The sequence below is a fragment of the Pelodiscus sinensis genome, chromosome 12, assembly GCF_052426305.1.
Source record: "Pelodiscus sinensis isolate ZL-2025 chromosome 12, ASM5242630v1, whole genome shotgun sequence".
NCBI classification, from domain to species: Eukaryota; Metazoa; Chordata; order Testudines; family Trionychidae; genus Pelodiscus; species Pelodiscus sinensis.
Genome location: NC_143063.1, coordinates 2,146,271 through 2,172,861, shown reverse-complemented (window position 1 = coordinate 2,172,861; position 26,591 = coordinate 2,146,271). Strand labels below are relative to the sequence as shown.

The 26,591-nt window shown below is 55.3% G+C and overlaps 1 protein-coding gene across 1 annotated transcript in view; it reads left to right on the top strand.

Annotated features, from left to right (window-relative positions):
- SF3B3 (splicing factor 3b subunit 3) overlaps nucleotides 1-26,591 on the top strand; it is a 37,604-nt gene that overhangs the window by 10,113 nt on the left and 900 nt on the right. Inside the window, exons 9-25 of the mRNA XM_075940588.2 lie at nucleotides 2,155-2,320; nucleotides 2,494-2,589; nucleotides 3,134-3,206; nucleotides 8,076-8,227; nucleotides 8,538-8,693; nucleotides 9,208-9,363; nucleotides 10,450-10,593; nucleotides 12,747-12,869; nucleotides 14,366-14,520; nucleotides 18,552-18,726; nucleotides 19,976-20,181; nucleotides 20,881-21,037; nucleotides 22,553-22,678; nucleotides 23,501-23,713; nucleotides 24,472-24,570; nucleotides 24,871-25,014; nucleotides 25,800-25,904. Of these exons, the coding sequence (XP_075796703.1) occupies nucleotides 2,155-2,320; nucleotides 2,494-2,589; nucleotides 3,134-3,206; nucleotides 8,076-8,227; nucleotides 8,538-8,693; nucleotides 9,208-9,363; nucleotides 10,450-10,593; nucleotides 12,747-12,869; nucleotides 14,366-14,520; nucleotides 18,552-18,726; nucleotides 19,976-20,181; nucleotides 20,881-21,037; nucleotides 22,553-22,678; nucleotides 23,501-23,713; nucleotides 24,472-24,570; nucleotides 24,871-25,014; nucleotides 25,800-25,904 (2,446 nt within the window). The remainder of the gene's footprint in view (nucleotides 1-2,154; nucleotides 2,321-2,493; nucleotides 2,590-3,133; nucleotides 3,207-8,075; nucleotides 8,228-8,537; nucleotides 8,694-9,207; nucleotides 9,364-10,449; nucleotides 10,594-12,746; nucleotides 12,870-14,365; nucleotides 14,521-18,551; nucleotides 18,727-19,975; nucleotides 20,182-20,880; nucleotides 21,038-22,552; nucleotides 22,679-23,500; nucleotides 23,714-24,471; nucleotides 24,571-24,870; nucleotides 25,015-25,799; nucleotides 25,905-26,591) is intronic.

Below are 26,591 nucleotides of genomic sequence, written 5' to 3'. Positions count from 1 at the left end.
AATTGTCAAAACGGGTCCCCATCTGGAAAAACCTGAATTTCCAAGGGTTTGTGGTCCGCGCCTGTAAAGTCAGCCAGCAGGTGGTGCTCTAGCAAGCTGACGAGGGCCTAGCTCCATGGCGTCCAGCCAGCTCTGACCCAGTATCCACTGAGATAGCGAACGAGCCACACTCAGCCGGCCAAATGGCCACATGTGGCTAGTGGTTGGCGTGTTGGACACCACGAGTCTAGCAGTCATCATGGCCGAACCAGAGCACAAACACCCCGAGAAACCTTTCAGGCTTTCTCTCCGGATCTGTTTCTCGGGTATGTGGGTGAAACTTGCTTATTTTCGTATTAAAGAACTTAAGAATGGACATACTGGGTCAGACCAGAGGTCCATCCAGCTCAGTACCCTGTCTGCCCACAGTGGCCAATGCCAGGTGTCCCAGAGGGAGTGAATCGAACAGGTAATGATCAAGCGATCTCTCTCCTGCCCTCCGTCTCCACCCTCTGACAAACAGAAGCTTGGGACACCATTCCTTACCCAAACTGGCTAGTAGCCATTTATGGACCTAACCTCCATGAATTTATCTAGTTCTCTTTTAAACTCTGGTATAGCCCTAGCCTTCACAACCTCCTCAGGCAAGGAGTTCCACAGGTTGACTATGCGCTGTGTGAAGAAGAACGTCCTGTTATTTGTTTTAAACCTGCTACCCATTAATTTCATTTGGTGTCCTCTAGTTCTTCTATTATGGGAACTAATAAATAACTTTTCCTTATGCACCCTCTCCACACCACTCATGATTTTATAGACCTCTATCATATCCCCCCTCAGTCTCCTCTTTTCTAAACTGAAAAGTCCCAGTTGCTTTAGCCTCTCTTCATATGGGACCCGTTCCAAACCCCTAGTCATTTTAGTTGCCCTTCTCTGAACCTTTTCTAATGCCAAAATATCTTTTTTGAGATTAGGAGACCAAATTTGTACTCATTATTCAAGATGTGGGTGTACCATGGATTTATATAAGGGCAATAAGATATTCACTGTCTTATTCTCTATCCCTTATTTAAAGATTCCTAACATCCTATTTGCTTTTTTGAATGCTGCTGCACACTGCGTGGATGTCTTCAGAGAACTATCCACAATGACTCCAAGCTCTCTTTCCTGATTTGTTGTAGCTAAATTAGCCCCCATCATACTCTATGTGTAGTTGGAGTTATTTTCTCCAATGTGCATTTCTTTACTTTTATCCACATTAAATTTCATTTGCCATTTTGTTGCCCAGTTACTTAGTTTGGTGAGATCTTTTTGAAGTTCTTCACAGTCTGCTTTGGTCTTAACTACCTTGAGCAGTTTAGTATCATGTGCAAACTTTGCCACCTAACTGTTCACCCCTTTCTCCAGATCATTTATGAATAAGTTGAATAGGATTGGTCCTAGGACTGACCCTTGGGGTACACCACTAGTTACCCCTCTTCATTCTGAAAATTTACTGTTTATTTCCTACCCTTTGTTTCCTGTCTTTTAACCAGTTCTCAGTCCATGAAAGGACCTTCCCTCTTATCCCATGACAATGTAATTTACACAAGAGCCTTTGGTGAGGGACTTTGTCAAAGGCTTTCTGGAAATCTAAGTATACTATATCTACTGGATCCCCCTCGTCCACATGTTTGTTGACCCCTTCAAAGAACTCCAATAGATTAGTAAGGCAGGATTTCCCTTTACAGAAACCATGTTGACTTTTGCCCAACAAATTATGTTCTTCTGTGTGTCTGACAATTTTATTCTTTAAGGGGAGCAAATGATTTTTTTGAACACCCAGAAAATGGCACTTGCCTGTGTTCGTCCCCAACACCTGCAGACTCGGAGGCTGTTAGCCAGTGGCCTTGCTCTTGTATGGTTTCAGCACTTGTCTCCTGCTATGAGACAGCAAAGTCTAGGAGCCAGGAGAAGTGGATTGAGCACTGTGCTGTCCAGAGCCTTTAGCCCAAAAACAACTGGAAATAGCTTCTTGCCCTCCCAGAGAAAACATTCCGTCCAGGCCAGAGTTGGAATATTCTGGAGAGACCCTACTATCTTATTAGGGTCCCCCTCCCCCTTCGCCCACACCGAAAACATGGCCGAGCAGTCGCCGGAGCCTGCTCTGATTGTTCTGTTCCTGCTTTGTGTCTGAAGTTACCTTTACCAGATAGCCCATCTGGGAGATGACGACGAGGAGCCGGAGTTCTCCTCTGCCATGCCTCTGGAGGAAGGAGACACTTTCTTTTTCCAGCCACGGCCGCTCAAGAACCTGGTGTTGGTGGATGAGCTGGACAGTCTGTCTCCGATCTTGTTTTGTCAGGTATGTCGTTCTCATCTTCCCCTCTCCCTCCAGCCTGCCCTCTGGGGGTGCAGGGCCATTCCAGTTGGGAGCCCTCAGCAGCAGGCCAGTGGCTCATCCTTTGTACTGCTAAGTCACTTGGTCTTTAGTTTGTCTCCTCGCCGTGTTGTGTGACCCTCTGTTCCTCTGTGCAGATAGCAGATCTGGCCAACGAAGACACTCCCCAGCTATATGTGGCCTGTGGGCGAGGGCCTCGGTCGTCTCTGCGGGTCCTACGGCATGGACTTGAGGTGAGCTCCCCGGGCTAGAAATCCACAGCAGGAAGGCCCTTCTAATAGGGCCATTTTTTGAACTTACGGGGAAGCTTGCACAGGGGTGCTGTGATGCCACAGCCAGACCTTGGTTCAGCTCTGAAAGGGCCTAGTTCTTGTGCCCTTTTCTGCCAAAGGTCCCATGTAAATGTAATCTCTTCTTCAGACTCTGGATCTCGAAAGCTTTGTCTTTCACCAGCAGAAGTTGGTCCAATAAGTGCTACAGGTTGAACCTCTAAAGTCTGGCCCTCTCTGGTCCGGCAGTGTCCGTGGTTTCAGGGAGCAGGGTATCCACTTAGCATGGGGGTGGCCAAGTTTCCCTCAGTCCCATAAGGTTTGTTTAGAGCCCCCAGTCCTGGCTCTAAGAGTTCTGTGCTGATAGCTGGCTCCAGCGTCCCCCCAAATGTCTTCTAAGAGCCCAGTAAGCATTAACCGCTAGTCACTGGGGTCCCTCTGTGACGGGGCTACGCACCTGTGAGCCTGAACCCCTTTTCAAAGGAGCCCTGCTCTTCTCTCCGGTTAGGTGTCGGAAATGGCCGTCTCAGAGCTGCCCGGTAACCCCAACGCTGTGTGGACCGTAAGGAGGCACATTGAAGGTACGTCATCCATCCGTCAAGCACAGCCTGCAATGACGCGTGTTCTCCGAGGGCCGGGGAACGGTGTGAAGTAATGGCGCAGTGCGCTCTCTGGAACCGCGAGCTGGTCTGGGCCAGCGGCCCTGTCTGCACGTACCTTATGCCATGCCAAGACTCAGATCCCCTTTGTCTTCCCCACATTGTTACTCTCCCCGTCTCGTCGGTGCGCCGGATGGGCATTCCCTGGAGGAAGCAGCTGTCTTCAGTACCGGGTGCAAATGAACCCGTGTCAAAGGTTCTGTCTTTAATTAGTATCAGTGACCGCTGATAATTAGTCTGAGTGTCAGTGGCAGCATGAGGAGAGGGGGTGGGGCGCGGCGCGGTTGTGTTTTCCGCCCCCTCCGTGGTGGCTGCCAACGGGCATAGGAGGCATATCCAGGCAGAGGCGGATGAGGCTACACCTGGATTTGCAGTTCTGCTTCCCCTGCCAATGTGCCAAAAGTGGGTGCTCTTTGCAGCGTTACGGGATGCTTGCGGGGGGAGGCAGCATTTCCCAGCCAACCACGCAACAGTGTGTGCGGGGTGACCAGTGCCGGTGTGATCTCAGCAGCGCAGAGCAACCAACTCATCTCCTTCCAATGGAGGAACACAGCCCCCTCTGCGGGGTGAGGTTAGAGGCCTCCCAAACACCTAGGCTGCTCATGCTCCCTCCTTGAAGGGAAGCGGGTGCGAAGGTCTCCGGATTGCTGCTGGTCTCCTGCTCAGACTTGAGAAGCCAAGAAAGATTCCAGGTGGGCTCCACAAACCGAGTGAGGCGTCTCTAGCCTGCACACGCACTCCACGGGGCACTGGGTATAGATAGCCTCGTCCGGCCGCTCTGCAACGTGGCTGATGTGCCTGGGCCCCCGAAAATCACGGTGGGGACGTCTCAGGCGAGTGTGGGCGGTGGCTACATGTCCAGGCGATGGACCAGAATGCCACCACCCCCTCTCCCCAGAGATGCCACAGGCAGGTTCCAGGGTGCAGTTCCTCTTGATCCATGCAGACAAGGCTGGCCTCTCTGGTTTCCATGAGCAGCATGTTTGTTGTAAAGGCGAGGAAAGCCGCATTTGGGCCCGACTGTAAGTTCAGCCGTCTCTAAACAGCCTCGAGTGGTAACAAAAGCTCTTTTCAGCGAGTTCACCTGGGTTTCGCCAGAGGCAGCGCAGCACCCTCGAAAACGCGCCTCTTCTCCCGAAACTGCCTGAGAGTGTCTCCGTGCTCTCTGGTTCTCTGTCGTGTGGGTTACCCAGCTGTGACCAGGTGCCAAACAGCCCCTCCCTGCCACAACACACGCGTGCTGGGAGGTTGCTGCAAGCGCAGTGCTGGTTGGCAGCCTTCAAGGCAACTACTAACTCTGGCTGGTACATGGTGATGCTACCAATACCAAGCCTCTTTTTCTCTTCCACAGGTGGCTGGTGGTGGAGGTGCTGATCACCACAGGTGTGTACCTACTCCTAGGGGCTACTGTGCTGGCTCACAGGTTTCCCAGAGAGATGCAGTCTTGAGGCTACCTTTGTGCTGAGCTTTACAGTACATGAATTCCAGAAGCCTTGGCAGTTGGGAAGCTTTACATTCATCCTGTCTGCCCAAAACCTTCCTTGGAGGGCTGGGGATCAGAAAGCAGCTTTTTGAATCCCTGTCTCCTCCCACGATCCTTTGGGAGCAGGAGTGACTGACCCCAACCTCTGTTGGCTTTTGCTAGCTCAGCATTCCTTTAATGCTTTAGCTGGGCTTCCCCCTTGTCTTGGCTTCCCAACAGACTTCAGAATCCCAAGAGAAGGCCAGTGAAAGATCGGCACGTTGCGTGTGTTTAGGGCCTGTTTTGACACAGGAGTGCCTCTGAATGGAGAGGTAAACCCGAGTCAAACTGGATCTTCCCTCAAGTTTCAGGCCTTCCGAGAACAAGGCAGCCTCTGATTCCTGCCACAAAGCCCGCCCTGACCTCTGACCTGCGAGTGTGGCTTCCCAGGGAAATGTGGTGTCTTGGGACCCTCATCCCAGAGTCTCAGTGAAATTGCACGCTCAATAAGGCGACCTTTTTATCACTGTTCCTTCTGCGCTCCCTCAAAGGGGACTTTTCTCCATTGGAAACGGAGTTCTGAGACAGTGTAACAAAGTGAGGTGAAAGGCACAGATCGCTCTTGTAGGACGGAACCTCGCTAGACAAACTCCAGTAGAATGTATTGTGGGGAACGTGTAAGAGGATAGTATGAAGTGCTGTGCCTGAAGCATGACAAACTCTTCAGGCCAGATTCATGAAGCTACAGGACATTTGCTGTCCCTCTTCCAGACTATTACAATATTTTTCTCTGTTTACTAGGCCTCTTTGTAGAAAGGAGGAAAGCGAAGTAAGTCTAGCAGTAATAAGCATCTCTGAACTGTTGTGTGCGCATGCGGAATAACACACCCCCAGCTAAAACTCCAGAGAGTCGGATTGTCTGTACACTGGATTGTACTGAGATTCAAGAGAGATTTTTCTTATGGTGTGGAAAAAGCCCTTTATTCTAATGCTGTATTTTTTTATGTGACTTAGAAACTTAGTTCCTTTAATTTCCGGTTAATTACTCTACAGTTCTAAAGCAAAATCTGCAGCTGGAATCCCAATGAATGATTTTTTGTTCATTTATTTCAGTCTGCTAAATCATATCCTTTATTTCAGAGGTTCAGATAGAGGGACAGCCAAAAGTTGAGGCAAAATCATTTTGGCTTGTTTCTGAACATGCATGCATTGAATGCTCCAGTGTTTACGAAAGTGTCTAAATGCCTCATCAGATTGTAAAGAGTAAATCTGTATAAAGAAAAATCTGATCCAGTGAAGTAGTCATGATCAAATAGGAGTGACCCGTCTCCTTTGGAACGGGATTCTCTCTTGCAGCTGCTGCTTTCAGATGGGAGCCGAGTTATTTCTCTCTTCCTTCTAATCGCGTGTCTGCTGGGAAATAGTGATGTGTCTTATGGGCAGTCCCCTTGCAAGAGGCAACAGCCCTGGAGTTGGCTAACGAGGGACGGGGCTTTCAGAGTTGGCTGGAATGTGTTTTGGCAGGATTTGTGTAGCTTAGGAACTGTTCAGCACTGTGGATGATGGCTGGCTCTGGGACTCTCTTGGAAGGAGCTTAGTGTCAGTTTCCAGTGGTTGAGACTGAGTCGGGCTTTCAGGGGATGGTGCCCACCTTAGGGGGAGTAACCAGTGTATATTAAAACCTTGAGAGATCACCAGACCAATCCAGTAGCAGTTCTGTGCTTAGACCGGCACATTGCCGGAAAGAGTTTTGGTCTTCTCGTTTGCTAATCGCTGGCAAAGAATTCCAGCTGCGGGCTGTGCACTGGGAATTAGTTGTTTTACTACATGCATATTGTGAGCAGTATGTAAGAGACTTTTCTCTCCCTGGTGGGCTAGAGCAGGCTTGGCAACCCCGTCTGTCCGAACAGATGTGAGAAGAATGACCGCTTACTGTAGCGCTTCAGTTAACCCCGCTTGACCTTCCAAAAGAACACGAAGCCCAGCTGTAGATTGGGAGCATGTTCGGCACTGCTCCCTGGAAACCACTGTCCCGCAGTGCTGGCACCCTGAATTCAATCGAAGACTGGACTTTTGTTGCATATTGAAGAATTGACCGGCTACTCATTCATCTCCCATTCACATGCTAATCCTGGGAGGTGCTGCTCAGTGGACAGAAATCAGGACTCGTGCGTGTGCCACTCAAAGCGCTTTTGTCTTGTACCGCTAGGAATAGCTCTGGAGACGCTTGGCGCTGTGCTGAGTGAAACGGGTTTGTCATACGTTAGAAATGTCACGCGTGTGCCAGCAGCATCAGCCCTCTGGAGAGGAGCTGAGTTGTTTATCTGGGACAGTCTGGTTCCTGCATCCAAGCTCCTGGCTCCATTTTCCATTTCTCCAGCTGCGTTTCATTGTAGGAAGATGTTTTGGGTTTTATTTAATGCCATTTTTAAGAACTTCCTATGAGCGTCCTAGGGCTGGCGAGCGCGAGGAAAGGCTGATACGGGAGCAGATGTGAGCTTTCTCGTCTCCCCATCCAGCCCCCCGACAGCACTCCCATGCTTTTTCTTCTAGTGAGTCCTATTAGCAGTGGCTGGGAATAGTGTCACTCCCCCACTGGGCCTGTGGCTACAGCCAGTGGGAGAGGCTGGCCCTGGAGGCACTAATGCAGCTCTCTTCCCTGTTCCAGGGAGAGCAGAGGCAGGTGTTTGTCCAGAGCCCCTAGCAGCCACCAGAAAGGTGGCTACCAAAATTGACATGGTTTAGCAATGCCTAGACTTGGCTGGAGCTAGGGGTAGTACGTGGCCTCTAACGTCCCTGTACATTACTTCTAAATAACTCCATCCGCCCATGTTTATGGGAAACCTGTAGTCACATGAATAATCTCGGTGAAGTCAGCAGGGCTGCTTGGGGGTGTAGAGACCTCTCGGATGGGGCCACGTAAGCGGAACGTGTCCAGTTCAGTGGGTGTTGAGCTGGCAGGTTGCTTTGTTGTACAAGTCCATGTGCTGTGTCCTTTCTGGAGTTGAGTGGAGCAAACATGGACTTCAAGGTTTCTGCCTCCTCGTATTATCCGTTAAAGGGCAGCTGTAGGTGGTACCGTCTGCCAGAATCCAGGGCATCGCAAGCTGACTTTGTGCCCCGAGACATCACCGGCTAGACTGTGAAGCTGCGAGGGCCCGGCAGGCTAATTCCCTGCTGTGTTTCCTGAGACAAAATGCTGTGTAGTGCTGCCAGCGGGTGACGGGCCTCCTGCTGGAATCACTGTTAGTCATTTGACAGTCTCTTTGCTTGTTTAGAGACCTTGCAGCTAATCGGCAGCCCTTTTCCCTCTCTGTCTCCCTGACCAGATGAATTTGATGCCTATATCATCGTGTCCTTCGTAAATGCCACCCTGGTGCTGTCTATCGGAGAGACTGTAGAGGAAGTGACTGACTCTGGCTTCCTGGGTACCACCCCCACTTTGTCCTGTTCCTTGTTGGGGGACGATGCTTTGGTACAGGTAAGGCTGCCCTTGGGCCTCCTGGCCATCCATGCCTGCCATTCTCGGCTAGCTGTCCTGGCATCCGTGCTGTGCATGCTCTGGCAGAAGCTCCGCGAGGTTGGCCAGTCAGGGAGCATGATCCTTTGAGCCAGGGATTTCACCAGCTCTGGAAGGTTGAGCCTGCTGGAATCTCTTAGCCCTAGTTCCTCCAGAGCTGGTTAACACTCGGGCAGGACTGGCTCCCGGTCACGTGCCCTCAGAAGTTCCCCATCTCGAGCCAACTGCAGAGTTGTCTCCAGTTTGAAGGTTGCTGGGTTTTCTGCTTTAGGTTTATCCGGACGGCATCCGGCACATCCGAGCCGACAAAAGGGTGAACGAGTGGAAAACGCCCGGAAAGAAGACCATCGTGAAGTGTGCCGTGAACCAGAGACAAGTGGTGATCGCCCTGACTGGAGGAGAACTGGTCTACTTTGAGATGGACCCAGTATGTGGATTTAAAACTGCCGAGAGCTTTACCCCAGGGAACCGAGGTTGGGTTACAACCTCAGAGAGGGGGGAGCCTCGGCTGTGTCCACACAGTAGGATTCAGTAGGGCCTTAGAGCGGGGCCTGGCAGAACCCTGCCCAGCCTGTAGCACGTCATTGGGTGGGGTGATCCAAATGGACGAGCCTTCAGAGCAACCCACCCTCCCGATTCTGGAGCTCAGGCTGCTTTTTCGTGGTTCTCCTGCGTGTCCTGGTGCTTCCGGTCCTGGGCAAAACCAGGCTATCGAGAATTGCTGCAAGTGGCAGGTGCTAGGTGGAATTCAGAGCCCTGACCCTGGTGACCGCTGAGGGGTGGCTGCATCTGAACCAGTTGGCCCATCCCCTAGCTCAGGGGGTCTCAAACTTTGTGATACTGCAACCCCCCTGTAAGTTGCTCGCGACCCCCTGGGGGGGGCGGGACCCACAGTTTGAGAAACGCAGCCCTAGGTGATCATCCCTTTGTGCGTGTCTTAGTCAGGACAGCTGAACGAGTACACCGAGAGGAAGGAGATGTCGGCCGACGTGGTGTGCATGAGCTTGGCCAACGTTCCTCCTGGGGAGCAGCGCTCCCGCTTCCTTGCCGTGGGGCTGGTGGACAACACCGTCCGAATTATCTCCCTGGACCCCTCGGTGAGCACTTCCTCCTGCGCGTGCTTTGCTGCGGGTTGTGCTGCCTTTAGAGCGTCGGTAGCACCTAAGGCCAGACCACCTAGCCTCGCCTGGAACATAGGCCCAAGATCCTTTCTCAGACAGTCGTCCCTTGCAGACAGCGTAGCATCCCACAGATTGGCATGCACCGATGCCCACCAGCGCCCAAAGACTTGCTGCTTGGTTCAATAACCCTGGAGTTATCCAGGGACTCTGTGAAAGGAAGATTGGGGCGCACCTGCACTAGGGGGCGGATAAGGTTCACCGGCAGCCTCGCCGCTTCCCGGTTACCCAGTAGGGGCTGGCGCAGCGCCCCGCTCATGCTTACCGGTTAACCGCTTGGCCGGTTACGCAGTTACGCCCCTTAGAACTGCTTCTCCAGCTAACCACAGTGCAGCCAGCGAACGCTCTTGCTGCGGTTCCACTTTCCAAGGAAGGTTTGGTGGTTCAGTCCAAGCTGCAGTTTTTGCCCAAGGCAGGGCATGAGTAAATGCAAGCTCATTTTATCCTGCTGCTGAGTGAGGATGAAGTGCAGCCTTTGCTTTTGAACCCTGCCCCAAGCTTCTGTGATGTACGTGATCGGTAGGGCGGGAAGGCATAGGAGGCCATATACCCTGCCTGCACCTCCCATGGGGTTTCTCAGGCGTGGTTGCTGACGGTCCCCATCCGGACTTCTACTCCCCCACTTACCTGCACCAACGAAGGCCTTTTTCGTAGGCTTGGGTTTGCATTGCCTTTCCATGGTACATAGTAGACCTATAGAGTTTGGGCTTGAACTGGCAGCTCTCTGTGTCTGGCCCTTCAGAACGCTTACCGTAGCTCACCAGCCTGTAGCCAGCAATGCAGTGCGGGGCCGCTAGCCATTGTGCCAGGCTGCTCAAATGCAAATGCAGCCTCCTTGGGGAAAGCTAGGGGCGGAGGGAGCGATGGATCCAAAGTGCTTGTGCACTAGGAAACCCTGAATAATTCTCGTGGGAATTCCTGTGTCCGTGGAGCACTGTTCTTTGCAAACGTGGCCTGGCGCTCTCGTGGTAATTGCCTGCTCCTGCCCCTTTCTGTTACCTCCAGGATTGCTTACAGCCCCTGAGTATGCAGGCCCTCCCTGCTCAGCCAGAATCGCTGTGCATCGTGGAGATGGGAGGGGCAGAAAAACAGGATGAGCTGGGGGAGCGGGGCTCCATTGGTTTCCTGTACCTGAACATCGGATTACAGGTGAGGAGCACTTGCCTGGTTGCTGCAAGCCCTTCCGAGACTCATTCAGCCTGAAAGACTGTTAAACGCTTGTTAAATTGTCCAGCACGGCAGCATGAGCCGTCAACGCGGACACTCCCATCAGGGCGTAAAGCTCTGCTTAGTCACGCAGCGACTCTCACAGTCTGCAGTTCCCCAGCTGCTCAGCAAGTCCCCGTAAGTAGGGAGCTTTGAGGTGAATTCCCCAGCTGATCACAGGCCAGCAAGCCCTCCGCGGCTGGGCCTGGCGCACGACCTACCTTGTGTGGGCCCAGCTCCGTTTTGAAAAGAGTGATTATAAGGAAGCATTTCCAGGAAGTGTTCTCTGGCAGCGGTGCAAAGCGCCCCCTGCAGTTACAGAGCGGGTGAGGGGTGTAAAATCCCATTTAATCACTTAACCAGTTCAGCGTTGAGTTTAACCAGTTAACTAAGTGGGATCGCGGGTGGGGAACCGCTCCAGCCCATGTGGGGTTGCTAGCTCCTGGGCGCCGGTCAACCGTTACCTGGTTAATCGGTTACCCGTTCACATCCCTAGCATGCCCATGACCCCAGGGACTGCTCTCCGTTGTCCAGGCATTAGCACTGCCAGCACTAAGTGTGTGCTCCTGTGATAAAAAGGTTGTTTGGATAAATGCTACCTGAGGTGCTGTGCTGGACAATTTAACAGACATGCGGACAAGGGGGATCCGGTAGATATAGTGTACTTAGATTTCCAGAAAGCCTTTGACAAAGTCCCTCACCAAAGGCTCTTGTGTAAATTACATTGTCATGGGATAAGAGGGAAGGTGCTTTGATGGACTGAGAACTGGTTAAAAGACAGGAAACAAAGGGTAGGAATAAATGGTAAATTTTCAGAATGGAGAGGGGTAACTAGTGGTGTCCTCCAAGGGTCAGTCCTGGGACCAATCCTGTTCAACTTATTCATAAATGGTCTGGAGAAAGGGGTAAGCAGTGAGGTGGTAAAGTTTGCGGATGATACCAAACTGTTTAAGATAGTCAAGACAGAAGCAGACTGTGAAGAACTTCAAGAAGATCTCACCAAACTAAGTGATTGGGCAACAAAATGACAAATGAAATTTAATGTGGATAAGTGTAAAGTAATGTACGTTAGAAAACATAACCCCAACTATACGTACAGTATGACGGGGGCTAATTTGGCTACGACAAATCAGGAAAGAGATCTTGGAGTTATTGTGTATAGTTCTCTGAAAACTTCCACACACTGTGCAGCGGCGGTCAAAAAGGCAAATAGGATGTTAGGAATTATTAAGAAAGGGATAGAAAATAAGACTCGAATATCTTACTACCCCTGTATAAAACTATGGTATGCCCACATCTTGAATACTGTGTACAGATGTGGTCTCCTCACCTCAAAAAAGATATTTTGGCCTTGGAAAGGATTCAGAAAAGGGCAACTAAAATGATTAGGGGTTTGGAACGGGTCCCATATGAAGAGAGGTTAAAGCAACTGGGACTTTTCGGTTTAGAAAAGAGGAGACTGAGGGGGGATATGATAGAGGTCTATAAAAGCATGAGTGGTGTGGAGAGGGTGAATAAGGAAAAGTTATTTATTAGTTCCCATAATAGAAGAACTAGAGGACACCAAATGAAATTAATGGGGAGCAGGTTTAAAACTAATAAAAGAAAGTTCTTCTTCACACAGCGTGTAGTCAACCTGTGGAACTCCTTGCCAGAGGAGGCTGTGAAGGCTAGGACTAGAACAGAGTTTAAAGAGAAGCTAGATAATTTCATGGAGGTTAGGTCCATAAAAGGCTATTAGCCAGGGGATAAAATGGTGTCCCTGGCCTCTGTTTGTCAGAGGCTGGAGGGGGATGGCAGGGGACAAATCGCTTGATCATTGTCTTCGGTCCACCCTCTCTGGGGCACCTGGTGCTGGCCACTGTCGGTAGACAGGATACTGGGCTAGATGGACCTTTGGTCTGACCCAGTACGGCCGTTCTTATGTAGGTGAAACTCACCAACCTCTTCCAAATAGTCCAACCCAAGACCTTTCTCTGGGCACCTGGGCGTTCTTTGATCATTAGGGGAGGGGTTTTGGGTGAGCGCGCTGGCTCGGCCGGTATTTGTTCTCTGTGCTCCCGAGCCAGCGTGAGTTTTCTGTGTCCTGCATGAAGAACGGCGTGCTGCTGCGGACGGTCTTGGATCCAGTCACTGGAGATCTGTCTGATACCAGGACCCGGTACCTTGGCTCCCGCCCCGTGAAACTCTTCCGAGTCCGAATGCAAGGCCAAGAGGCGGTAAGTGAAGCGAGACGGCACGGCGTAAGTATTTGTCTGAGGCTTCCCTCCGTGGCGAGCGGGGCGCAGAACAGCTCCCTGCTGCACCACAGAACTGGCTCGCTGTAAAGGAGAGGAGCCGGGAGCGTCATTCTGGAGCTGCCCGGGACATAGAATGTGCGTGACGTACAGCCTGGGATGCGTCCGCCTCGCCTTGTTCCTTGAGAGCCGAGGCCCTGTGGTGCTTGCCTGCCTCCTCGCCATCGTTGCCCTCTTTGAGCTGCGGCGGGCCGGCCTGCCCGGCCAGTCCTCTGCTGTCTGTAAAAGCTCCCGCAGTTTCTGCAGGGCACTTCCAGCATGCTGCCTTCTCCTGCGCAGGTAGGGAGGCTGGAAGAGCCCAGCATGAGCAGCCATGGGCAAGGCCCAAGGCAGGCTGAGGCTACCCGAAGAGGCTGGAGCTGTTTACCCAGGGCTAGTCAGCCGCTTAGTCAGCTGAGACTGGCTGGATTTGGAGTTGAGGATCTGATCCTTTGGAATCGTGTTTGCAACCCTTCTGTTGTGGCGCTGGGGAAAGCCAGCTCCCCCTCCATCCCCAGCTTGGCCTGTTGATAAATCACGCCCCTGGGCCTCTGGATTCAGCTGGGTTAGCAGTGGGCAGTGCAGGGGACTGGGTTGGGGCTCTGGATTCTGCTCTAAGTGGCATGTAGCTTTCCACGGTCCCCTCATAAGTATGGCACCTCTCATGGAGGTTTTGAGGCTCAATTCAGGAATGCCTGTGAAGCTCGCTGGGGCCCTTGAAAGAGAGACGTTAAAACTGTGCAATACATATCCTAGTTAGAGGCCGGTCCCTTGCATTTCCCTCTGCACTGAGCTCAAGTGATTTTTCCCCCCTCCCTCTGAGTCTAATGTACGTTATTTAGTGTAATTTGGTCTGGCTGCCCAGCCAAAACCATGGTCAGCTTCAAATCTTCTTAACTAGCCCCGGAGATATAAATAACCCTTTAGGCTGAAGCAGAATGAGCTTGAATGTACTTTGTACTCTTTGTGCTGTTTTGTTTGCTTTCTGCCTTCCTCTTGCAGTGATTGGAAACAGACTAGCTAGTGCGCTAGCTCAGTGCTGAAATATTCAGGGTGCAACATGATTGGGGATGTTTGTTTAAAGGAACCTGCTTTCCTTGGAAAACAAAGTTGTTGGGAAAGAAAAGCTGCGGGGTGTTTCTGTTGAGCTTGGCTTCTCTGGAGAAAATGGCATTTTCCAAAACTCCGTTTGGGCCCAGGTTGCCATGACGCCATCCCTGTGATCTGCGCTGGCTGATCCCTGAGCTGGGTGTTGCTCCTTAGCGGGGCAGTGGTTGTGAAGCTGGTCTCTGGCAGAGTGAAATTATGCCCCCGTGATGGATCAGATTTTCCAGTGGTGGAGAGTCCAGTTGCTGGAATGTGCTCTGATGAACGCTGCAGCGAGCTGACTTCCTCTCACGGCCAGGTTGGTGAATTCGCTGTCTCTCTTCCTTCTCCAGGTGCTGGCCATGTCCAGTCGCTCCTGGCTGAGTTACTCTTACCAGTCCCGCTTCCATCTAACCCCCCTGTCCTACGAGACGCTCGAGTTTGCATCTGGCTTCGCATCTGAGCAGTGTCCAGAGGGCATTGTTGCTATCTCCACAAACACACTGAGGTACGTCTTGGTGATACTTTTGTGCCGGGGCGCCAGCAGCTCTCCGGAGAAGAAAGGGCTGTAGGGACTTTTCAGGTTGTTGCAGGTCTCCTGATGCGCTGCCTGGCCCAAGAAAGCTCTTGACCGTCAGCTGCCTCCCCGTAAAACCCCTCGTTAACTACAGACACTTTCTTCACAGTCAGCAGCTGTCCGGTTTGTGCCAAGATTATTTATAGCGTTTGGGAGAATTTGCAGCAAAAATCCCACCTCACTGGGATATAACGGCCTTTGGGCTCTGTCCCCAGCCGGGAGATGGTCTGGCACCTTTGAGCATGAGCCAGCTGGGTGCATGGTTCGGACACATTTTTCACCGCTCTGTCGTTTCAAATCTTTCCACCCAAGGGTCTGCAGATTACTCAGCAGCTCCAGTTAGGGTTTCAAGTCATGACTCAAAACTAGTTTGGCTGCAGATGTTCAGTTTTAAATTGTCTGGTCTTAATTCTTCTCCTACCAAGGTTAGTAATCCAGGGCCTGCCCGCGGGGCAGAGTTGTAATAGTTGGGACCGTTTTCAACTTTGGAGCTTGCTCGTCAGTTCAAATTCCTATTACCGTATTTTCCGGCGTATAAGGCGACTGGGCGTATAAGACGACCCCCTAAGTTTCTAGTTAAAAAATAGGTTTTCGTCTTGTACTCGCCTTATAAGACTACCCCCCCTTAAGAGGCCAACCTGCAGCTCCCCTCCTCCTCCCCGGCTTTGCTCCTGGTGCCTCTGGTCTGCTGGAGACGGTCCCCAGCAGACCGGGGCACCGGGAGCAAAGCCGCAGCCGTGGCGGGGTCCCGCGCCTCTGAGGCTTTGCCAGAGCAAAGCCTCAGAGGCGTGGGACCCCTCGGCCTCCCCGGCTTTGCTCCCGGTGCCTCTGTTCTGCTGGGGACCGTCTCCAGCAGACCAGGAAGACGCGGAGCAAAGCTGCGGAGGGGCTCCGGCAGCGGGGCAGCCCAGGCGCGCCTGGGCTGCCTCGCTGCCCGAGCCCCCCCGCAGCTTTGCAAAGCCTCGGGGAAGCCGGCAGCGGGGCAGCCCAGGAGTGCCTGGGCTGCCCCGCTGCCGGAGCCCCTCCGCGGCTTTGCTCCGCGTCTTCCTGGTCTGCAGACCAGGGAGACGCGGAGCAGCTTTTCTCGCCCCAGAGTACACGGGCGGCGGGACCATGAGGTCCCGCAGTCCGTGCCCTATGGGGTGAGAAAAGCCCCGTTAGTACCTGGAAGTCGGGGACTGCCTGTGTACCCGGCGTATAAGACGACCCCCGATTTTTTGGGGATGTTTTTTAGCATAAAAATTCGTCTTATACGCCGGAAAATACGGTAGTACGTTTTAAAATCCATGCCTTCGGTATGTGGTCAGCTGATAGGAAGAGGCAGACCCCGCAGTAGGCTCATCAAATGTAATTTGTAGTTAGTTTGTAAAAGGAATTTTTGTTACGGTAATTGATACTTTGAGTTTTTAGTGATTGAATAAAGTGGGCATAGTTTTAGGCCTATTTTGTTCAATAACCGTGAATAGCCACAGTCCCAGGGGAGAACTGTTCGGGGCAGGTATGTAATGGATTGGAAAAAAGTGATAACAGGTTCCCATGGTCTTAGAAGTGCGAAGTAGAACGAATTAAGTTCCTTTCTCCAGGTCTGCCGTAGTCAGTTTCTTTGTTCAGATTAGATTGTAAATGCATGAGGGCAGGACATAAGACTATTTAAGTCACAAAGGACAGGACTATGCAGTACTGTAAAGACTAACGAGATGGTTTATTAGGTGATGAGCTTTCGTGGGCCAGACCCACTTCCTCAGATCAAATTGTGGAAGAAACTTGGCATGTCCATATATACGAAAGGGATACAAAGGATATTTGGTATATAGGGTCGTGCCAATTTTCTTCCACAATTTGATCTGAGGAAGTGGGTCTGGCCCACGAAAGCTCATCACCTAATAAACCATCTTGTTAGTCTTTACAGTGCTACATAGTCCTGTCTTTTGTTTCAGCTAGACCAGACTAACACGGCTGCATCTCTATTACTAAGTCACAATGCACCGTCTGGGCTTCCCCTGCATTACATTCGTGTGAGGCAGCAGATACCCATATTGGGACAGACAGATTCACAGATCAGTTTTCTTAGCAGATAAGTACTTTGCTAGCAAGGCTGAGCTGTTGTGTTCACTTCCCTGGGGATTTTAGCACCGTGTAAGTTCTCCAGGTCAGTAGCTGTGGTAGACCAGTAGCAGCAAAGACAAACTGAGCCGTTGTTTTTTATAGGCCTCTGCTTGGAAAATGCAACTCCATGCCCCGCTCACCATCGTGGTTTTGTTCCAAGCCATTGTTGGCACTAACCAACGCCAAACATTTTCTCATGGAATGTTCTTCCTCAGTCCCCCATTGCTGTGTGCCTAAAATCCCTCATTCTGTAGACCACCAGAAAGGTCCGCGAGTGCTCCCTGCACCTCTGGGCTGTTGGATTTATTGTGTTGCCAAAGAACATGAATTCACCTGCAAACAGATTTAAAAATGACTCTGGCTCTTCCCAGGTGAGGGAAGGAATTCAGATTTCCTGTGTATGGGAGGTTTCTCTTATCATTTGGCTACAGGCTGCAAAACAACAGACAAAAGAAAGTGTGTTGTGAATTGAAAAGGCCTGGGGTGAGTTGCTGGTTTGAAAGTCAAAGGCAAGGCCATGTTTTTGTGTTGCCTGGGGGTGGCTTGGGGGGGGTAATTAGGAAGATGCGTGAAAATAGAGGGGAAGCTTACATTCCGGAGCCCTGCTTTATGTAACTACAAACAGGCACTTTCTTCTTGTTGGCCCTTTGTGGCATCCAACAGTTTTTTGAAGGGCTCTTTCTGAAGGGACTCGTGGTTATTCTGGCCCCGATGAGCTGGCATTTGAACAGACGAGCTGCAGAAAGACCAGCCATTCAGACGCTGGCATTTTTCTTGTCTTGTGACTAAGCTGATTTTCATCAGAGACGTTTTCTGAGCCAGCTGTAGTGTCGAAAGCCCATTGAGATTCAGATGCTGTAATCTCAAGATTCTCTTCCTCCGTTCACCCACCTTTCCTCCCCTCCTAACAGCACCCTTTGCACAAAGCTTTCATCACCACTTGTTCCGTCGTCTCTGGCACAGGCATAGCATGAGCTCAGATCTAAGACAGGCAAGTGGGAGTTCGGGGAGACTCAGTTTCCAGCTTGCAGAATGGGCTCCTCGCACGGAAGGCATTGGCATAGTCTGATCGCCTGAAAGGGAGCACAAAGAAAGTTCTCTTCTTCCTCCCGCCCGCACAACACTGCGCAGCTGGCCTGGTGTCTTGGAGGCAGGAGCATTTGCCTTCCTCCGGGGCATCCGATACCGGCCTCTGCCAGGAAACTCTCAACAACCAGTCCATTGCTGAGCCCTCGTGTAGCTGCACTGAGCAGCGCTAGGGATGTTACATTGCGTTTGGTCGATGGAGTTTCCATTGACCGCTCAGTTAATCGACGTGGGGGGGAAACTGGAGCTGCAGGTGATGGGACCTCTAACCCCTGACGACTCTTAATACATCTGAAAGGAAGAGGCGCAGCTGGGAATCAGCTGTCGTGGCTCGCACCCGGCCCCAGATTCTCAGCCTCTGCTTTTTTAAGTGTTTTGGGAGCTGGTGGCTCACGCCCAGTCCCGCAGCTGCGCCTCTGCCTCCTCTGCCCCCACAGAGACGGTGCTGGGGGGAACCAGCTTTTAAGCCAGCTCCCACCCCCCTTTGCTGCCCCTCTGATAGAGGCAGCAAGGTGGTGGGGGGAGCGACGAGTCGCGTGACTACTTGACTGCCTGATAAGCTCATGCGAGTTGACTCGTCGCTTCCCTCCCCACGCAGCGCTCTTGAGATCTCGGTGGGCTTGTGCTGGGGGGCTGGGGAAGAGCAGACGGTTCTCGCCCCTCTCCTGAGCCTACTGGCCTGGCGTCTGAGGGGGCAGCAGCCAGCGGTGCCTTGTCTTCCCTGGCGCTGGGGAGTTGTTATATGCCCGTGGCCTTGCTCTGCCCTCTAGGATTTTGGCGTTGGAAAAGCTGGGGGCAGTCTTCAACCAGGTCGCCTTCCCGCTGCAGTACACCCCCCGGAAGTTCGTCATTCACCCCGAGAGCAGCAACCTGATCGTCATCGAGACGGACCACAACGCTTACACCGAGGCCACGAAAGCCCAGCGGAAGCAGCAGATGGCTGAGGTAACCGGGCAGCTCCTCGTGCTGACGCAGGCTTCTGGCCGCCCTGCCTTGTGTGGAGGGTCCCCGCCCGTGGTACCTCGGGGGCTGGGTGTGGGCACCGGGGCGGAGTGCGGCGCAGGCGCAGGCCCAGGGGAGGGCAGGAGAGGCTGCCCAGACTCGGGGGTTGTGTTGCACTCAGAGTTTGTCCGTAGGCTAATCCCCCCTCCCCCCCGGCTCCACATGTAAAGTGGGTGTCTGCTTAATGCCCAGCGGGCGGCCCACTGCCGCTTGATCCTTGGAGGAGAGCTGCAGCCTCAGACGCCCTGTGGCCAGGGTTGGCTTTCCAGTTCAGCTCAGGCGCTTGTGCACAATCACGCTGCCAGCCGGTAACTCGCAGGCCGGGCGATGCAGGTCACTCCGCTGCACACCGGTCCTACCCGCGTGTCGCTGCCGAGCTGGTTTTCCCTCCGGGTTTCTCTGGGGGGGCAGCTGGTGTTTCGGAAGCTGCAACCCCAAAGCCGTAGCTCCACGGCAGGGAGCAGTGCTGGCTCTGTTTCCCACCCCTGAGCAGAATGAATCTTCTTTGGCGCACCAGCGTGGAGGGGGCGTGCGGCACATCACCTTCTTACTGGTGCACGTGGCGGGGGAGGGCCAAGAGGTTCTAATGTGGGAGGGGGCTCAGGGTGGAGGCAGAAGGTTGGGATGGGGTGGGAGGGCTCTGGCTGGGGCTGGATTTGAGGGGATCAGGGCTGGGAAAGAAGGTTGGGGTGCAAGTGCTCTGGCTGGGGGTGTGGGCTTTGCAGTGGGGCTGGGCATGAAGGAGTTGGGGGGCTGTGGGTGTTGGGGTGGGGTTGGGGATGAGGTTTTTAGGCTGGGGAAGTCTCGAGGTAGGGCAGGCAGTTGGGGTGGGGCTTACCTGGGTGAGGAGGGGCTCCTCCCTGCTGCAGCCCTGAGCCCCTGCTTGGGGCTTGCTGGGAAGCTGGCTGGCCGCACAGCCCGGAGGCCTGCAGGCAGTGAGGAATCCACCGTGCTGCGCTTTCGAGCTCCGTGGCCACAGGCCCTGGTAGCAAGGCGAGCAGCAGCGTGGCTTGGAGGATCCTTGGAGCTCTTGGTTCTCTGGCTTTGTAAACCAGGCGTTTTCCCGTGCGCATGGCTCTCTGGCTAGTAGCCCGTAGCCGGGGGCTCTCTCCATTCAACTCGCCTTGCGAATTGCTGGCCGCGCAGCCGCACAGGCCCCTCGTGTGCTGAGCTCCTCCTCTCCCCACGGCAGGAAATGGTGGAGGCAGCCGGGGAGGACGAGCGGGAGCTGGCCGCGGAGATGGCGGCCGCCTTTCTGAACGAGAATCTCCCCGAGTCCATCTTTGGTGCCCCCAAAGCCGGCAACGGCCAGTGGGCCTCGGTCGTCCGAGTGATGAACCCCATCCAGGGCAACACGCTAGATCTGGTGCAGCTGGAGCAGAACGAAGCTGCCTTCAGGTGAGGAGCAGGGCAGACAGCCGCTGGCTGCGGGCGCTTCGCGCGTCGCTGCTCGCCTGGCCCGGCTGTTGGGCGAGTGGCCGCTAGGCGCCTCCCACGATCCGACTCTGTCTTCCCTTCCTCGGCCCCGGCCTCTAGGCCTTGGTGCCGGCACCTTCGCTGGGCCGTTACACGCCGGTGAAGGGAACAGGCTAGGAAAGCCCTAGGGGGTTCAGAAGATACAAAACTTAGGAGCCCGTCGTGCTTGTGTTCCCAGCCCTTCCTAGCATCCTCCCTGCCTCAGGCAAACAGCCAGGCACTGTTGTGGGGGCTCCAAGGGCCGGGGCCGTGTATTCGAGAGAGGTCAGGTGGGACTGAGCCTGGGGAGGGGAGACCCTGATGGAGTCAGTCCCTTTGGCTTTGTGCCAGTTGTCCTCTTGTGCTGCTGGGGGACCAGATGCTTATGCCTCAAAAGCAAAAGTGGCCGCCCAAATTGCCACTCCCTGCCTCGGCCCAGCGGCTCCTCCTCCCGATACTGCTGCCTTAGCCCCTGCAAACAACGAGGGGGCGTGGAGGGAGGGACGGACGAACGTCTGAGCGCCATGCCGAGGAGCTTCCAAAGCGCTTGCCCTGCTTTCACACCCGTGTGCGCTGGGCGCGTCCGATCCCGAGGCAGGACTGGGCGATGCTAACCTGCGGGCGCCCGTGTGTTGTCCCCAGCGTGGCCGTGTGCCGATTCTCCAACACCGGGGATGACTGGCATGTGCTGGTGGGAGTGGCCAAGGACCTGATTCTGAACCCCCGGTCGGTGGCCGGCGGGTTTATCTACACGTACAAGCTGGTGAATAGTGGTGAGAAGCTGGAGTTCCTACACAAGGTGCGTGCCTGGTGTGGAGTGGGGGATCGTCTCTTGGGCTAACCTTGGGAGCGGCGTGCACCAAGAGAGGAGGGGGAGACAGGCAGATCCGCATGTATACTCACTCAGACTGGGGAACAGCCGGACGGCCTTGCAGGAGCAGCTGGCAGGACTATCCTGCCTCCAGCGTTATTGTCTGTCTAGCTGGTTTGGGCCTGCCCCATAGTGTGAGCCGCTCACACGCAGGAGCACGTTCATTCTCGCAGCCCCTGTAGGCAGTGGGGAGCCGAGGCCCAGAGAAATTGACCCCGGGTCTCCGGAGGCCCAGGCCAGTGCCCCAAGGTTAAGGTTGTTAAGCACTGGTGGACTAGCTGGTAAGCAAATGCTTATCGGCTAGTCAGTCAACTACTCAGTTCCCCCTTTTGCTGCCTCTATCAGATGAGGCAGCAAAGGAGGGGAGATGGGGTACTTGAAAGTGGCAGCGCCGCATGGAGCCTGGGGTCCGCTGGGGAGTCCCCAGCGAATCCCGCGTGGTATTTCAAACCGTCCCCAGCTGACCTCGGCTCCGCATGGCATTTCAAAGCAGCGGCGCCACATGAAACGCCTTTGAAACGTACAAGGGGCCCAGCGGGACGTGCCGGTCCAGTAGCGGATGGAAATTCTTTCGACTACTCAACTAGTCAGTTCCTCGATATTTAACACCCTTGGCTTGGGTTCACACACGAGACTGGCCCGCAGTAACAGCGCTTGGTGGGTTTCAGCAGCACGGAGGTCAAAGAAGCCTCTGTTCCCTGTGTGTTCCCAGCATGGGTGAGGAAATGCTAAAGAATGTGGTGGCTTTCTTCTTTCGTCCCACGTTTCCAATTGACCAAGAGTGGTCTGTTGCCGCGAGGGTCACTTAACGCCCATCATGTTGCCTGCAAAGCTGGCTGGCTGGCCTGGCTTTTGTTAGCTCCTGTGACCAAACCTGGAAAAATGTGCTGATGGCCAACAGCAGCCAAGCCACCAGGGGAATTCATTGTGTCCGCTGTCATTGCTGACCGATCCCTTGGGGCATGGTGCTATCCTTGGGCAGCTCTCCCTGCCGACCTGTCAAGAGTTAACGCCCCGTCTCCACCAGCTGGCCCACCTCGCCGGCCGCTGCACTGACTCCTGGGCCGGAAGGGCTGCAGGTTGCCATCGGAATTGGGTTTAGCCAAATCCTGTTGGGACCAGGGCCAGTGATAGCGATGAGTTTTTCGCCTTGCCACACAGTCTGCGTATTGGCTCCCAGGATGATGGCCACGCTGTACGCCAGCGCTCCGTCTGTGGCTTGGGGGGTGTTTTCCAGTGGCACGCACGCCCCAGTAAAGCAGTGTCAGATGTGTGGTGTCCTGCGGGCGCCGGGGGCAGATCAGGGCATGAAAGCGTCCGCAGGATGACGTCCACTGCCTGGCGCTGCTTTGATTTTCCAGTGCAAGTGCAGTCTGTTGTCACCATGCGAGTTCGCTCCCTCGCTGGGCTTTCTAACGTGCCTCCCTCCCGCTCCCCGCGCAGACCCCCGTCGAAGAGGTGCCTGCTGCCATCGCCCCATTCCAGGGCCGAGTCTTAATTGGAGTTGGGAAGCTCTTGCGTGTGTACGACCTGGGCAAGAAGAAGCTGCTTCGGAAGTGTGAGAACAAGGTATTGGTTTGGGTCCCCAACAGGTGCCGTTTCTCGGTGTGGGGGGTGGCGCTTCGTGGGGTACTCGGCTCAGTCAGCGTGTGTGTGTGTGTGTGTCGGGCTTTGTCCTCTCCAAACTCCACGCTGGGGGCCCCGTCGGGCTCGGGTGCCCTGTGCGTGCACCTCAACCCAGAGTGACCTAGGACGGACCGGCTGAAAGGCAGCTGCTACTGCCCCCTGCCGTGTTCATCAGCTGATTGCCAGTCATGTGAGCGATGCCTCTTAAACCCCGCCATGCCATCCTCCCACAGAGCGGTCAGTGGGTTCCCATGCCCTTGCTCCGTGCTGCTGTGCCCTGTGAGGGTCATTCCTCTGGCTGCTGGTGAGGCTCCAAACCACAGGGGAGGCCTTCTGTCCTTGGCACGAGGGGCAGTGGATTTTGCCAGCAGCTCAGCAGAGCGTAGGTGGCACCAGCTGTCAGCCTCTGCGCTCTGTCACAGCCGTGCGCCAGGACAGACGTTGGAGGCTGGCCTGGAGGTCGGAGGGCGTAACCCACGCATCTAGGTGTGGAGGTAGCATCTGTGCTCCTACGCGCCCCCCTGCTGAGACCACTCTAGACAGGGGTATTAGGAGGCCAAGAACTGTGCACGGAGGCCAGTGTGGTTCATAAATGCACTAGCAACGCTTCCCCAGGCAGCTGCAATGTCGGAGCTGGGGTGTAAAATCGCGGCTTGGGTCCAGGCATTTCAAATGACGGGGCCGGGTGGATTTCGGGGGCCGGGGCATGGTGCCCGTTGGAGTTCTTTGTCGGGCTCCTTACTGTTGCGGTTCCCTCCCTGAAAGCACATCGCCAACTACATCTCCGGCATCCAGACCGTCGGGCACCGCGTGATCGTGTCGGACGTCCAGGAGAGCTTCATTTGGGTGCGCTACAAGAGGAACGAGAACCAGCTGATCATCTTTGCCGACGACACCTACCCGCGCTGGGTCACCACCGCCACCCTCCTCGACTACGACACCGTGGCAGGCGCTGACAAGTTCGGCAACATCTGTGTGGTGAGTCTGGGCCTCCGCCAGCGCGCTGTCCCTGGCCGTGGGCGGCCCCGGCCGCGAGATGTATGCTGTTAGAGCCACTGCGGCTACCTGCACGTGCTGCCAGTGCCCTGGGGGACGACCAAGTGTTGGTCCATCCGCAAACATTCACTGGACTCAAAGCCAGACTTCCCATGCGGATGCGCTCCTGGCCACGGGTAGCCACTGGGCAGCCCGTGGCGCTTGTGTCAAGAGCCAGGCTGCTTACCTTTTGGAGACACCAAGAGACGCAGCAGTGTGGGGGGAGGCAGGACCTGCAGGTGGAGGAGGTGCATTATTCGCCACCTTCCTGTCTTCTGGCGCGTGGACACTGGGCAGTTCTACCCTTGTTTGAACTGCGTGGCTCAGGGCGGTGGAAAACCGCCACGTAATTCAGGCTCCCTAGGTCCCGGTGGAGGCACCACCAGGTCGGACGAACCCTTCCATCACCCTGCCTCTGCCTCTGGGAGAGGTGGATTCGCTGCGGCCATGGGAGCCCTCTTCCGTCACTGTAGTGAGCACCTGCGCTACCGGGCTCGGCCGCAGCCTTTCTAGTGTGGGCGTGCCCCTACCCCGCACCACGAAGGACGGGAGATAGTGCTTCCTGTGGCCCGAGGATCTGCCCCCAGCATCCCTAGAGCCCCATGTGCATGTCAGCGGGGGCCCTGCCGCCTCCTTCGGAGCTGCCGTGTAGACGAAAGGCAACAGCCCCCCGCCGACTCCGCCCTGCTGTGTGTCTACAGGTGAGGCTGCCTCCCAACACCAACGACGAGGTCGACGAGGACCCGACGGGCAACAAGGCCTTGTGGGACCGGGGGCTTCTCAATGGCGCCTCGCAGAAGGTAAGCCTCCCGGGAGACCGGCAGAGCGAAGGCCAGGCACCCTGGGGAGCCCTCCTGCGCCAAACACTCTGGCTCGGAGAGCGCTGGCCGAGGCCTGCAGGGGAGTGTGGCCAGGGCTCCCTTTCTCCCTCCCTCCCTGCCCTGTCCCCGGCCACACCCACGCATGACGCTCCTGGCCGCTGTGGGGAGGTGCTGGGTTGTGGCAGAGAGCACATGCCGCTCCCCTCGCCCTGCCGGTGCTGTGGCGTGTGCGGCCGAGCGCCGGAGGGGAATACTGATCCGGGAAATACGTGCCCACAGGCGGAGGTGATCATGAACTACCACGTGGGGGAAACGGTGCTGTCCTTGCAGAAGACCACACTGATCCCGGGCGGGTCTGAGTCTCTCGTCTACACCACCCTGTCGGGGGGCATTGGCATCCTGGTCCCCTTCACGTCCCACGAGGTAAGAGCCATCCTGCCGCGAGGCACTGCCTGACTGCCCGCCCGCCCCCGGCCAGCGCCCTCCGCTAGCTCCGGACTCTGGGTGGCTGCTGGGCGAGGAAGTCAAGGGCACAGCAAAGCCAGAGGGAGCAGGTGAGATCAGGGCATGTGGCAGGAGAGCAACTCGAGACAGGGCCCAGCACGGGCGGGGGGTGGAGAGGGCCAGTGCCCCAGGGCCTGGCCGTGGTGGCTGGAAGCCTGGGCCTCTTCAGCGCTGCCGGGGGGGGGGGCAGGCAGGCCGTTGTCTGAGTGGGATTGAGGACTGGCTGCCTCCAGCCCCGCCCCTTCCACCCGAGGCCCCGCCCCTCTCCACACACCTTGCCCGCATGCCCACGGAGGCTGCTGCCCTAGGAGTGAGTGGCAGGAGCTTTGCTGTTGTAGGTGGATCTGAATGTGGTGCCCCTGCCAAAGGGGTAGCTGAAGGGCAGCCCGGTGGGGCAGCCTGCAGCCCTGGGTGGTTTCAATGGGAGGCGGCAGCTCCGCTGCATGCTGGGAGCTGTCTTTCTGCGGCCATGCTTCCATCCTGCACGGGAGCAGCCACCGGCTGTTGTGTGGCTGGCAGCATGGCCCGGGTGGGCTGGAAGCCATGGGAGGCCCCTTTGGCCAGGACATAGGCTGCGGATGGAGCGCTGCTCTCTCCTGATGCTGCAGTCCTAGGAGCTGGGTCTCTTGCCTCTCGGTTCCAGCATCCCATGGGCACGGGGGGAGCCAACGGCCCTCCCCTCTCAACTCCTCCTGTCCCTGCAGGATCACGACTTCTTCCAGCACGTGGAGATGCACCTGAGGTCGGAGCATCCCCCTCTCTGTGGGCGGGACCACCTGAGCTTCCGCTCCTACTACTTCCCAGTGAAGGTAAGGCTGGGGCCTGCACCCACCAGGGCAGCCTCTGCCCAGCCCAGACTGCCGCCGCTGGCAGAGGCACGGCTGGGGGGTGGGACACTAGCGTTCCCGTACCTCAGCAGTAGCGGCCCGGGGAGCTCGGATAAGTGGCCGGTGGGGTGGCCACCGCCTCGTAGTCCTGCTCACTGGCTCCAAGGCAGCCGAGCTCTGACCCGGTGCCAGCCTGGGCAGTGCTGCGAAGGGTGTGCTTTGGGTAATGCGGAGGTCTGGAGAACTGCTTCAAGTAAACGGGACCAGACTGTAACACCCGGCTTGGGGCTGGCGCTCTCCGGCCCAGCTCTCAAAGCGCTGTACGCGGGAGAGCAGTACCTGACAGCGGGGGAAACCGAGGCAACAGGCGGTGCAGTGACTTGCCCATGGTCATCCCAGGGGGCCAGTGGCGGGGCCAGGACTAGAACTCCTGGGTCACAGCCCTGCGCTCTCTCCACTAGGCTGCGCAGCTGCCCCTCCCAGAGCCTCAGGCAGATTTCAAACTAGGCCACAGTGCAGTGCACCTGCCTCTTGCGCCCGCTCCCACTTTGTCCACCACCAGAGCAGCCCCCTGCTCCAGCCGACGAGGCTGCGGAGCGTGGCCCTGTTTGCCGAGCGGGTTAAGAGCTGTTTGCCAGGCTGCCCCGTTGCCCCCCTCGTCAGCTCTGC